Source organism: Canis lupus, chromosome 3 (genome assembly GCF_003254725.2).
Source record: "Canis lupus dingo isolate Sandy chromosome 3, ASM325472v2, whole genome shotgun sequence".
In the NCBI taxonomy this organism is placed as follows: Eukaryota; Metazoa; Chordata; class Mammalia; order Carnivora; family Canidae; genus Canis; species Canis lupus.
The window spans coordinates 2,665,675-2,678,202 of NC_064245.1; the positions used below are offsets into that span (position 1 = coordinate 2,665,675).

The following is a 12,528-nucleotide window of genomic DNA, read 5'->3' on the forward strand; positions in this document are numbered from 1 at the left end:
GTGATCATTCAAAATCAGTATTAAATCATTTGTTATAAATTTTCATTCTTTAAAAACGAAATTGGATTTTTTTCTTTAAAAACTAAACTTTGTGCTTGCTCACAAAGGATTATGCTCCTTTAAACCTAAACATATTCCAGTTGGTGCTGTTTAGTCTATATGTTGTCTTTCTGACATGTGGACTGACTGATGAAAATATCCAGCCTGAGGTATAGATAGATTTTTGTATTTTTATAGATTTTCATAGCAGTCATTTCAAAGTGGGCTTTCTTACTCTTGTTGCTTATAAGTGACTCAAATCACCTTAAGGTATTTGTCAGTACCCAGCTAATAAATTATTTTTACAAACGTGAAATTCCAGGTATGTATTAGCACTGCAAGTGTGCAGATAATTATCGGAAAGAAATAATGAACTTAGTGAGACAATCATGTATCAGAGCCTAAGTATCCTACTAAAAATGGTACTTACTCTAGATAGTAGCCCTCTTTTTTTTTTTTTTTTTAATTTATGGCAGTAGTACAGATGAATTCTTGCAGTCTGTCTACACAGGGAATGGGAAGAGATTCATGATTATAGTTATGTGAGAAAGAAGGGACAAGTGATAGGCTGTTACACCTTCCATTTTCTATTTTCCTGATGGGAAAGTTTAATATAAAGAATTATTAACTGTAATAGGGGATTAGAGTAACAAGAACTTAGAGTAAGGAATAAAGATATTTCTGAAGAATGTAGAAAAAGCACATAGAAGGAATGGTCATCACATGTTGGGCTAAGATCACATAAAGGATCCCACTCCACCCCAGGGCTGGGATCCACACTTTAATGGAGATGGCACAACTGTGGCTCACTGAATGGCAGAGAAGTCAGTGTAGAGCTGCACTGGCAAAACTGACTGGAAATTGACCCTGGGGTGCTGCTTTGGAAAGCTATTTATAGGGAGATGTCTCACTGGAAGCACTCTTCGACAGAACTGCCCAAGGTGGGTGCTGGCGAAGCTCCTGGCCGCGTGCATTTCAAGAGCTAGATGCTGGAGGGAACCATGCATGCCATGGAAGCCTTTCTGAGTCCAGCAGGCACGCTGGGATTAGAAGCAAAACCCCTTTCCTTCTGCATGTCTCTTCAGCATCTTCTGTGAACAGAGCTTAATTAACATTGTGACAGCTATCAGAGGAAAATACTTAAATAGCCCAAATCACAGAGCTGACAAAAATAGTGAATTTGGATTTGAAGAGCAGTAATTAATAACTGGGGAATGGTCCAGTTAGATCCCATATACACCTTTCTCACACATCTGAACTCCCAAGAGCTGTGCAACTGTATTTCCACCTGATGAAATATAGCTGTTCTTAAAATGAAGAAGTTTTCACTCTTTCTCAAGAATCAACAGATGAACAGACTCCCAAGGGTCATTATATCCAATGCTAAATATTAACTACTCCACAAATTCAGCCACACTGAATATCCTCTTATATGAAGATTAACTTGTAAAATTAACTGCTGTATGAAATAAAAATGGGAAGGAGATAGAGAAAGAAAATGGTTAGCAGATACAAACAGATAGAAAATATGCAAAGCCTAATAGTCCTTTTTGTTAAAATCAGTAACCCATTCCATATTTTCTCTGCCTTATGCAAGAATCTCAGCTGGGTAGGATTCTTTACTTAGTGGAGTGACCCAGATTTACATTCCTGAACATACGTGTTCTCAATCATCCTGCCCCCTTTTTTTTGGATGTTGTCATTCTCTGATATCTCACTGGTGGGCACAGAAGTAATAAGAGATGTACACTCCAAGTGAGATTATCACAGGATATTCAAGTTGAGGAAGTCTGGTCTGCAGAGGGCACGCTACGTCTACTGGAGAAAGGGGGCTCTGAGTGACTTGGGAATTCAAAATAGTCTCTTTCCTCTTGAGTCCAACCAGATGTTCCCATTTTAAGTATCAGAATCCTGATTTAACCCGTCATACAACTTTTGAGAAAGTTGACAAGACAGAACTAAACCCTCATTTTAATTCAGCAGTTCATACAATTAAATTGTGTTTGAGGGATCCCTGGGTGGCGCAGCGGTTTGGCGCCTGCCTTTGGCCCAGGACGCGATCCTGGACACCCGGGATCGAGTCCCACGTCAGGCTCCCGGTGCATGGAGCCTGCTTCTCCCTCTGCCTGTGTCTCTGCCTCTCTCTCTCTCTCTCTCTCTCTCTCTCTCTCTCTGTGTGTGACTATCATAAATAAATAAAAATTTTTAAAAAAAAACTGTGTTTGATTTTAAGAAATAAGATGTTTGTTCTAGGGCTATCATGGAAACTCTGTGGTCCTTACCACTCTCTGTGGTTCTGAGAGTTAATGGACCCGAGTTTGTCGTTTTCTCTTTGGAGGTTAGCAAGGGGACTCTTCAAGAACCCCACCCCACATTAGTTTTTATAGTTGACATTATGACCATAGAGTCAAGTGTAACAAGTACCTGGGCTCCCAAGACACATGTCCTAGTCGGCACTTCATTTCAGTGCACCGCAGTGGTAGCTGGATTGTGGTTAGTATGATTATTTGTAATCAGGCTTTGGATTGATAATATTCCATTCTGTTGGCCAGGAGCAGGAATAGCAAATTTAAGGAATAACCTTAGGACTGAGGTAGAGCACACACACTCCACCCCCACCTCCACCCAGGGCTGAGATCCAGACTGTTGGGGAGGACACAGCCATGGCTCTCAGAGAAGTGTTTGTGCTACTCTGCTGGCCGAATTTGCTGGAAATCTGCCCTCTGGAGTGCTAAAGAGACTGTTTACAGGGAGGTGGCTAACTGGAAGCACACTGCTGTAAAGCCACCCAAGATAGGTGCCAGGGGAAACTGCTGGCTACCTGCTACTGCGTCTGTCAGGCACTGGAGAAATTGCGTGTGCTTCTGTAGCCAGGCACTGGAGGAGCCATCCGTGATGCAGAAGCCCACCGTCAGGCAGGGGCCTGCCCAGCATGCCCACCAGGACCAGGAGGCAGAGTCCTTCTGTGACGGCTCTCCAGAGCCCTCTACCGACAAAACCTAAGGTCATGCTAGCCAGCAAGGGAAAAAATAGTCAAAAGGCCCAGATCTATGAAAGGTGAATGTGGAGCTAAGAGTCAGCTATTCATTTTCTGGCACATTATTTTTCTTTTTGCAGTCTCTGCAAATTCAGAGTCTAATTGGTGTTCCATATTATTAACTATATTTACTAACTCGTGTGATGAACCTTTTTGCTTCCTCCTGTTTTAGTTCTGACTTTGCTTAGGCCTTGGCCCTATCCTCTCTTGTAAGTCATCTCAAATCCTTTTTGGAAAGACATAATTCGTTGTGAGATTATCCAGGCTAAATCTTGAAGAGTGCGCAAAGGTGATGCCTGCCATCCAGGAGAGCACAGTGTTAACATTCAGGAAGAATCTTCCTGGTCTGCAGGGGGGCCCGTTAGCGTTTTATTGTAGGGATGTACACACAGTGTGAAATTTACCCTTGTAGCCATTAGTCAGCATCAAGTACATCGTAAACAATTCCCTCTTCTCCTCTGTGCCCTCCTCTTCCCAGCCCACAGCAGCCACTAATCTGCTTTGCGTCTCTGAGTTTTACTGAGTTAGGTACCTCATTTAAGTGGAGTCGTACTATATTTATCCTTCTGTGACTAGTTCAGGAGTGTATTGTTTAGTTTTCACATATTGGCAAATGTTCCAATCTCCTATTATTGATTTTTTGTTTCTTGCCATTTTGGTCAGAAAGAGAGTTGGTATGATTTCAGTCTTCTTAAATTGGCTAAGACTTGTTTTGGAACCTGTCGTATGATCTGTCCTAGAGAATGTTTTGTGTGCACTTGAGAAGAATGTGTAGTCTGCTGCTGTCATGTGAAATGTTCTGTATATCTCTTAGATCTATTTTATCTAAAGCATAGGTCAAGTCTAATATTTTCTTTCTTTTTCTATCTGGAGGATCCATCCTTTAAAGTGAGGTATTAGGGGCAGCCCTGGTGACTCAGCAGTTTAGCACCACCTTCAGGTCAGGGCGTGATCCTGGGGTCCCGGGATCAAGTCCCGCGTCAGGGTCCCTGTGTGGAGCCTGCTTCTCCCTCTGCCTGTGTCTCTGCCTCTTTCTCGTGTGTGTGTGTGTGTGTGTGTGTGTGTGTGTGTGTGTGTGTCTCTCATGAATAAATAAAATCTTAAAAAAAAAATAAAGTGAGGTATTAGAGTCCCCTCCTGTTATTATATTGTTGTGTAATCTCACTTCAGATCTGCTTTCATTTGCTTCATATACCTAGGTGCCCTAATATTGGTTGCATATTTGTTTGCAATTACTGTAGCCTCTTGATGAATTGACCGTTTATCATTTAAAAAATAACCTTCTTTGTCACTTATTAGCATTTGTGGTCTTCAGTCTATTTTTTCTAATACACATATAGCTACCCCTGCTCTCTTTGGTTTCCATTTGCATGGAATGTCTTTTTCCATCCTTTACTTTGAGCCTGTGTGTCCTTAAAGCTGAAGTGAGTGTGTTGTAGGCAGCATATATAGTTGGATCTTGCCTTTTCAATTCAGCCAGGCACTCTGTGCCTTTTGCCTAAAAAATTTAGTCCATTTACATTTAGAGTAATTATTGAGAAGTAAGGACTTACTAGTACCATCTTAAAATTGTCTAGCTCTTTCGTAGTTCTTTTTCCTTTCTCCCTCTTTCTGCCTTCTTTTGTGACTTGATTATCTAGAGTAGTATTGTTTGATCTCCTTCTCTTTATCTTTTGTAAATCTAACATAGATTTGTCCTTTGTGGTTACCATGAGGCTTACGTAAAACATCTTAATACTCTGTATTTTGCTGATAACTAAACTTAGATTACATACAAAAACTCTACTTTATTCCCCCTCTTATGTTTTTGATGTTATAATTTACCTCTTTTTATATTGTATATCAACAGTTTATTGTAGCTATAGTAATTACTTTTGTCATTTAACCTTTATACTCAAAGCAGTTAACACATTACCACATACAGTATCATAATATTCTGATTTTGACTGTACACTTACCTTTACCAACCACAGTTTTATCCATTCATCTGTGGATGGGTACTTGGGCACGCATCGCATTTCCACCTTTTGGGTCTTGTGAATATAAGTCCCATCTATAGTTCTAATTTACTGTAGCCAGAAGGGCTAATCAAGCCACAAACGATTATACTGGGTGGTCATACGATCTGTTGTTCCTGTCATACTTAGAATAGTGACTCTATATAGACACTGAGCCCCTAAATAAAGTTCATATCCCAGGTAACCTAGTAATAATAGTGAGCTAGTCATGTGGGTGTGCTGATTCTGTGCCAGTGGTAGATATAGCCATTCAGGAATAAATTATTTGCTTCTCTAACTTGAAGATTCATCCAGTAACCTCAGTCACATTTTATCTTTCGTGTGTTGAGCCTGTCCAAAATATTTACTTTCTTTCATGTTATTGATTCCATACAGGAACTCATAAGTTGGAAGAGGTAGCCACTCTTCTGAAATTATAAGTATGATGGGCAAGTAGCTGATTATTGAGACAAGATAGATTTTTGTTCTTGTGAAAAGTAAGGTACCCTTTTCTGGTATGTTTTTTGACGTTTTGGTGTGATGGTTGTTCCTTTTGGGAGGAGGCAAAAAGGACAGGCTACTGAAGCAGAGAATAGTGGTTCATATAATTTTGTAACACACCTTTAAAAATAGTTTTCTATTACTATTTTAAAGTGTTTTCTAAAAAGGAACTGTGACTTTTTTTTTGCAGACTGCGCTGGCACATTTAGAGTCTCTTGCAGTGGATGTTGAGGTGGCCAATCCACCAGCCAGTAAGGAAAGCATTGATGGTCTTCCAGAGACCCTTGTTCTTGAAGACCACACTGGTAAGTGCAAAGTTGATCTCTAATGTCAAATGACACGTTGCATGTTTAAGTATATCAGTACACCTAAAACATTAAAATACTGGTACTAGAAGCTTTCATTAGTTTTTCTATGAAACTAGATTCTGACAAACTTTCACCTAGTAGAAGACTATTTTTAATTTATTAAGTCATGGGCTAGAACAAGTGTGCCCCAAAGTCTGGTTCTTCTATCATAGGTATCATCTATGAGTTAATATATTTTCAGTTATATTAAAATTGAATGCTATGGGATTGATCAGGTGATTTCTTGTTTTCAGCAATTGGTCAGGAGCAGTGCTGTCCAATCTGTTGCAGTGAGTATATTAAGGATGATATAGCAACAGAGCTTCCCTGTCATCATTTCTTTCATAAACCTTGTGTCTCAATTTGGCTACAGAAGGTGAGTTTTATTTTTACCTGTTTTTAAATTAGTGTTTTAATAGTTCCTCCAGAAAGCTAATGATGATTATGTCTTTTAAGCATATTTTATTCAGCTACATAGTTGTAGTACTTTTTAATTAAGTGTTGAAAATTGATTACCTTTTAATGATTACAGATTAATGATATGAAACTGATAACAATGCTAAAAAAACAATATAGACAACACTTAATTGCTTGATTACTTATCAAAAAGTCATTTTAGAATAAAGCTAAGTAGATCTTTAATCACATCCCTGAAATATGTATTTTCAGAAATACCGCAAGCAAAATAAAAGCCTTTGGTACTATTCAAAGTACTACTAATATTCTAATACAAATCAATGTCTTTGAAAATGTATATGAGAAATATGTAATAACCTACCAGATACCTCCTGTTCCAACTGTATCTGTTCTCCTTAAATATTTACCCAATAATTTTTAACTATATTTGAATTACTTAAGAAAAAAAGGTTTTACTTAAATCTTCTCTGTGAACTCTATTTTTACATAAAGTATATTTATAGGCAGTTAAGGTAGAAGTTTCCTAATCCCTTTCATCACCTGTTTACTTATGGATATAGCTCCTTCTCTTTCTTACAACCACTCTTTTCCTTTTCTCCTTCCTTTCTTCCTCCCCTCTCTTTCCTTCCTTTCTTTTTCTTTGCCGTTGATCCCCTTCTACAGCCACTTCATTATTGTCAGAGTTCTACTTAAGATGTGTAAAATCCAATGCAGAAATGTTCACCATTCCATTATAAAATCTGGAGTTTCTGTCTTGGCTTTCAAGACCTTCTGTGATCTAGCCCCCAGCCTATCTGCTCATATTTACTTCCTTTGTACACTTTTTTATGTTTGCTTAACTGGCGTAGTTTTCCCCCTGTACCATCAGTAAGATTAGATGGTCTAGGTAGGGCCAGCTTAAATTCCACCTTTTCTGGCCTTCATATCCCCTTTATTTAAACTCTTATGGTAGTATCTAAGCCTTAAGAAGGATCTAAATGTTCCTGCTGTGTGTCAGGTACGGCTAGATGACTCTTGTATTATTTTCTCATTTAATTCTCACAGTAACTCTGGGACACAGTGGGATAAAACCATTTTCCAATGATTGTTACTCATTCAAGACTACACAGCTAGTATGGGGTTGATTGGGACCACACTCATCTGACACTAAAATACGGTTGCTCGGGCCCAGTCCATATGGCAAGTGCACAATAAATGCTTGCTAAATTCTTGAATTGTAAATATTATATATGTTGTACCGCTTTGATTTATCATTGACTTGACTATCAAGGTAATAATCTCTTTGGTTTATTTCCTGTCAAGAAAAAGCCTTTCCTCTGGGGAGAAGATCCCCAAGATACGAATCTTTATCTTTGAACAGCATGATTTCTGTCAGGGCTATCTCTCGTGGGGGTGGGGGAGAGGTCGCAGGGACATATTCGCAAGGGAATGAATGATCTATCACCAGCATGACACATCTCCATAGTCTTTGATTGGTCTGAAGATGTACTCACAGTATGACTGCTTTCCCTGTCCCATCTTCCCTCCTAGGTCTACAGTTGATGTCTTTCATCATTTAGAAGGCATTTAACTCTCCATATCTTTTTGAAAAGGAATTATGTGGCTAATAAAGTTTAAGCTCCATGTGTTTAAGTGAGGCTTCAGTATATAGGGAAGTCCATCTTAGGGGATCATTTGGTGTTACAGATATGTGAATTAATTAGGTGTGTGGCATCATGGAGTAAATAATAAAACCAATTCAGTTCAGGTGAGGACATGCCCTGTGACTCCTTGCTCACATTCCACCGTAGCACCAGTGCTGAGCAAGGGGTGTAGTAGACCGTCCATTAATACTAAGTGACAGATGACTGACCTGAAGGACACAAGCACAATTAGGAAACATTATTCACCCTCAGAAAAATTAGAATCTGATTGGGATGAAGAGGAAATAGCATCACAGTTTACCTCTCTGGATTGTGTGAGTTTGGAGTTGATTCAGTTTTTTAGGATAACAATACTATTTTTTTTTTTTTTTAGTTTACTAAGATACTGGGTGGCACCTAAAGACTCTTCCTTTGGCTCTGACCTTATTTTCTTCCCTCTCCAGTCGGGAACGTGCCCCGTGTGCCGCCGCCATTTCCCACCTGCCGTCATAGAGGCATCAGCAGCTGCGTCCTCCGAGACTGAGCAAGAGGCCCCCCCTTCCAGTGACAGCTCGGCGGATGCCCCCTAAACCTTAACCCTCGGATGAGATCGCCCTGTCAAAGTCAATCTGCAAATTCCTTCTCAATCTGATGTGCAAATAATTATATATAAATAAATTTAAAATGCTATATATAGTCTATGCCATAGTTTAGAAAGAAGAATATTAACCTTTCTAAACTAAATTTAGGTTTGCAGAAAGTACTAAACATTTTCAAGCTGAATGTTGAAGCAGTGCATCCATTTTCTTTAGTTGACTATGTTGATATCAGTTGTAATGTCAAGCTTACCAATTAATAACTCTTTCCAGAAGAAATAATCCTATATGTGGCATCTATTATTGATTTTGTCTGAAGTACTGCCACTAAGTGATTATAATTAAGCTCTCCTATTTGCATCAAATGTGAAGACTGTGATCACAACAGTAGTAAAATTTGGTTTCATTGGAAATAAAAAGAATTCTAAAACATGCTTTTTGATTGGTTGCTTTGCTTTTGCTATATCAGAACCTCTTGGTTCATAATACTGAGGGTTTTTTTGTTGTTGTTGTTGTTGTTTTTAGGAAGGTGTCTGCTCTTCCATGTTTGTTTAAAGTTAAAATGCCAAAAAAAAAAAAAAAAGCCAAAATTTTGGCTAAAACATCTCAAAATTTTAAAATCTTAAATGTTGTAATCCCCTTGGAATAGTTAGATAGTAAAACATTTTTTTTTTCTTTTTCTAAATGGTGGATGTGCTTAGAGTAATGTTAGTAAAGCATGAGTGTTTTACTATGGTTGGTGCTTGAGGTAAAGTTAGTAAAGCTTATGAGCAATCTCGTGTGCTCAGTGTTTGGTATGAAATGAATTAGATGGCCTTATGAAATCCTTCTCCCTTTCTACTTGGTTACAGTCATACTTGAAAACATTCATTACACGTTTGTTAAATACTTTTTTAATTTATAAATTTATAAATATGCTTATTTATAAATTTATAAACATTAGATACAGTTTGTTTAAAGTAATTTTGGAAAGTCTGAAAACATCCATCAGGTGTTTAAACATTCATTCTGTTGTATCCCAAGGAGAAATCCGATCCTTAAAAAACTAGAAGGTTAATTGTACCAACTTGTATAAAGCATAAAATTGATGGGGTATAGGACAGATTTTGGCCACATCTTTTCACAATATATCTAAATCTTACTGTGTTATAATTTATTCTTTTAAAGTATTCCTGAACAAGGATTACTCATAGTGCATTTTCAGCGTTTCTTTAATTTATTTTGATAAAATTATTCACCTGAAAATAAATAATAAAAATGGGTTTGTTTTGAATTAAGCCAAATTAAGCCCTGGGTGAAAGGAGGAGATGACATGATCACCTAGTGACTGTGAGCAGAACTGAACATGTAACATGGTTCCTTTCTGATTTTCCTTTCTCTAAAAGAGAGAAGATCCTGACCCTAGATTTGCACTCTAAAAGAGTTCTGTTCAGATTCTTCTATAAAAGTGAGGAAATGAGCTTTCCTTAGTTGTCTTAATGGGAAATTTGGCCCCCAGGGTCATCCATTATTATATAACCTCCAAATGAGATTGCACAGCTTTCCATTTAGGTGGTCACACCCAGTAGGCACATACGTGCAAACGTGCACGTAATATTTAACCTACAGATGGGATTTGCTATCAGCACCAGAGAATGATAGGTGTCAGAATGCCGCATTTGAGCAAGTAAAATTGTAAAGCACGTAGTGAGTGTACATCCATCTGAGTAGTACATTGATAATTTGGTTTGGACACGTAAGGAATATTTATGGCTTCCCAAATGCAAAATTCCATTTTATTTGTGTAATTTCTCTGAGTATTTATATTCCATCTCTTTCCTCCGTTCTTAAATGAATTTTCACTGTTGGCACATTTGAGGCTTAAATATAAGGAACATAACACTTGCATTCTAATTTTTGCAAAATTGTAAATGTGTGTCTGGTATTTACAGCAAAATACTGTGTATCCTTTTATGGGTAAAACAAAACTGAACATTGCATGCCTGTAATGTGGTGACTTTGTAATTTAGGGGTTCTTTGGGGCTTCTGTGACTTTGGAAATGCTTACATTCAGGCCTTAATGTTGCATTAGCTAGCATGTTCCCCCCTGATGTATATAGTCACTGTTGTATAAACTAATCTTTGCCTGTTTTCTACTCCGTGATATTTCCATACCATATTTCACTGATGAGCAGTTAGCGTCAAGGAGTCCAATCAGATTAAAATTAATTCTCATGTGTATATCGTGGAACTTTGTGGCTAGTGTGGTTTTTAATTTTTCTCTTTTCTTTTTCTCGTTTCTTTTTCTGTTGTTTTCCGTTAAGTAATATCGATCAGTTGTGATGCTTACTGGTTAAACTGACATTGCTACAGATTGCTCTATAGTAAGCCACAAATTCTATTTAGGCAGTATTAAGGGACGTCAGTTTTCTTCTCCTAGTAGCAGCTGTCCCAAAGAAAATATTTCTTCTTTGCCTGTTAAGGTTTAGCTGTTATCTGCCAGTTGTTAAGAGGTTTTGGTTCCAAACTCAACCAGTAGTGTTGAGAGTTGAACTTAAGATAGCGGTTGTACTTTTTGCTTCCCATCTGTTTCTATCCTTCATTCTTGGCTCCCTACTATCTATAAACAGCTGCTGTGAAGGAGAAAAGTTGAATAGGAGTTGGCTTAAAAAAAATTTTTTTTAAGAAAATTGAGACTTTAGGATTTTCATTATAACAAGTTGATACAAGCAGAGGCTGAAAAGTTCAGATTCCAAAATATCGTTTGATCCTCTGAAATATTGTTTGGGTCCTTTTGGAAAAGTTAAGAATATATGAAGGTAAGTTAGGAGTAAGTATAAATATGGATTAAAAATACTGTTTCTCTTATTTCTCTGTTAAGTGACTTAATTTTATTTTTTTGAACATTTTCTTCTTCCTTGTAATATGAATGCTGATATTTAAAGGTAGATCCATGTGGTTTTCTGTTGTGTTTCTTAATTGTTTATCTCTGAGCTAACTCTTAAGATTATTTGTGATTTGGATTTATATATAAGCTGTTAAATATATATGAACTGTTAAAATGGAATGCAAGTTTTCAAAAGCCCAGGTCTAAATGTAATGATTGGTTTATTGTTCAATCACCCCAGTCCATCATTTTCCGTGTAAATCATAAACAATAAACAGGATGTACTCAGTGGTCATTTCTAATATTTAATTGTGTGCAGTCACCTCACTTCTATCATCTGAACCCCTGGGGGATTTGGCGTTAATGGCAGAGAACACGGGTATTAAGAAAGTCTGGAATAGGCTCTCGGGCACCTGATTTTATAGACATTGAACTCTGACCTAAGAAGGCCGGTCAGAGAGTGTTGTCCGGAAGTGGTGCAGGGACTTCTGGAAGGTTCTCCTGCCGGATGTTCTTCGCCCTCCTGTGGGTTCGGCAAGAGCCCGCCCTCCACACTGACCCAGGACTGCAGGAACCCTCCAGAGTCCAGGACCGAGGCCCACCTCTCCTCGGGCTTCCTCCAGGTCGGGCAGGGGGCAGAGGAAGATTCCTCCGGCCTCCCCAAGGGTTCAAGGACCTCACCTCTGCAGAAGGGTAGATGGAGTGCTGCTAGGTTACGCACACATTCAGTCGGAAGACAGCATTGTGTTGAGAAGCTGTAGGTGTTGAGAAGGGCGATTGCCCTCCGTAGAGGAGACGCGCTAGGAAACCAGCCTCGGCCCAGACGCCGGCGGGCGCGCTGCTGGGCCAGGGCCAGGGCCTGCAAGTGTCTAGGGCCTCCACCCGGCCGCTGCTTCCGGAGGTTTCGTTGTTAGAAGAGGGTCACCGGGGGATCCCTGGGTGGCGCAGCGGTTTGGCGCCTGCCTTTGGCCCAGGGCGCGATCCTGGAGACCCGGGATCGAATCCCATATCAGGCTCCCGGTGCATGGAGCCTGCTTCTCCCTCTGCCTGTGTCTCTGCCTCTCTCTCTCTCTCTGTGACTATCATAAGTAAATAAATAAAAAAAA

The 12,528-nt window shown here is 38.9% G+C and overlaps 1 protein-coding gene across 4 annotated transcripts in view; it reads left to right on the plus strand.

The window, feature by feature from the left end:
• Positions 1-11,713, plus strand: part of PJA2 (praja ring finger ubiquitin ligase 2) — a 292,291-nt gene extending 280,578 nt beyond the window's left edge. For all 4 annotated transcript variants that reach the window (XM_025437280.3, XM_049107866.1, XM_025437279.3 and 1 more), the window contains 3 exons: positions 5,765-5,879; positions 6,176-6,297; positions 8,425-11,713. In XM_025437280.3, coding sequence (XP_025293065.1) covers positions 5,765-5,879; positions 6,176-6,297; positions 8,425-8,550 — 363 coding nt within the window. In that variant the 3' untranslated portion in view covers positions 8,551-11,713. The remainder of the gene's footprint in view (positions 1-5,764; positions 5,880-6,175; positions 6,298-8,424) is intronic.
• Positions 11,714-12,528: the final 815 nt, after the last annotated feature.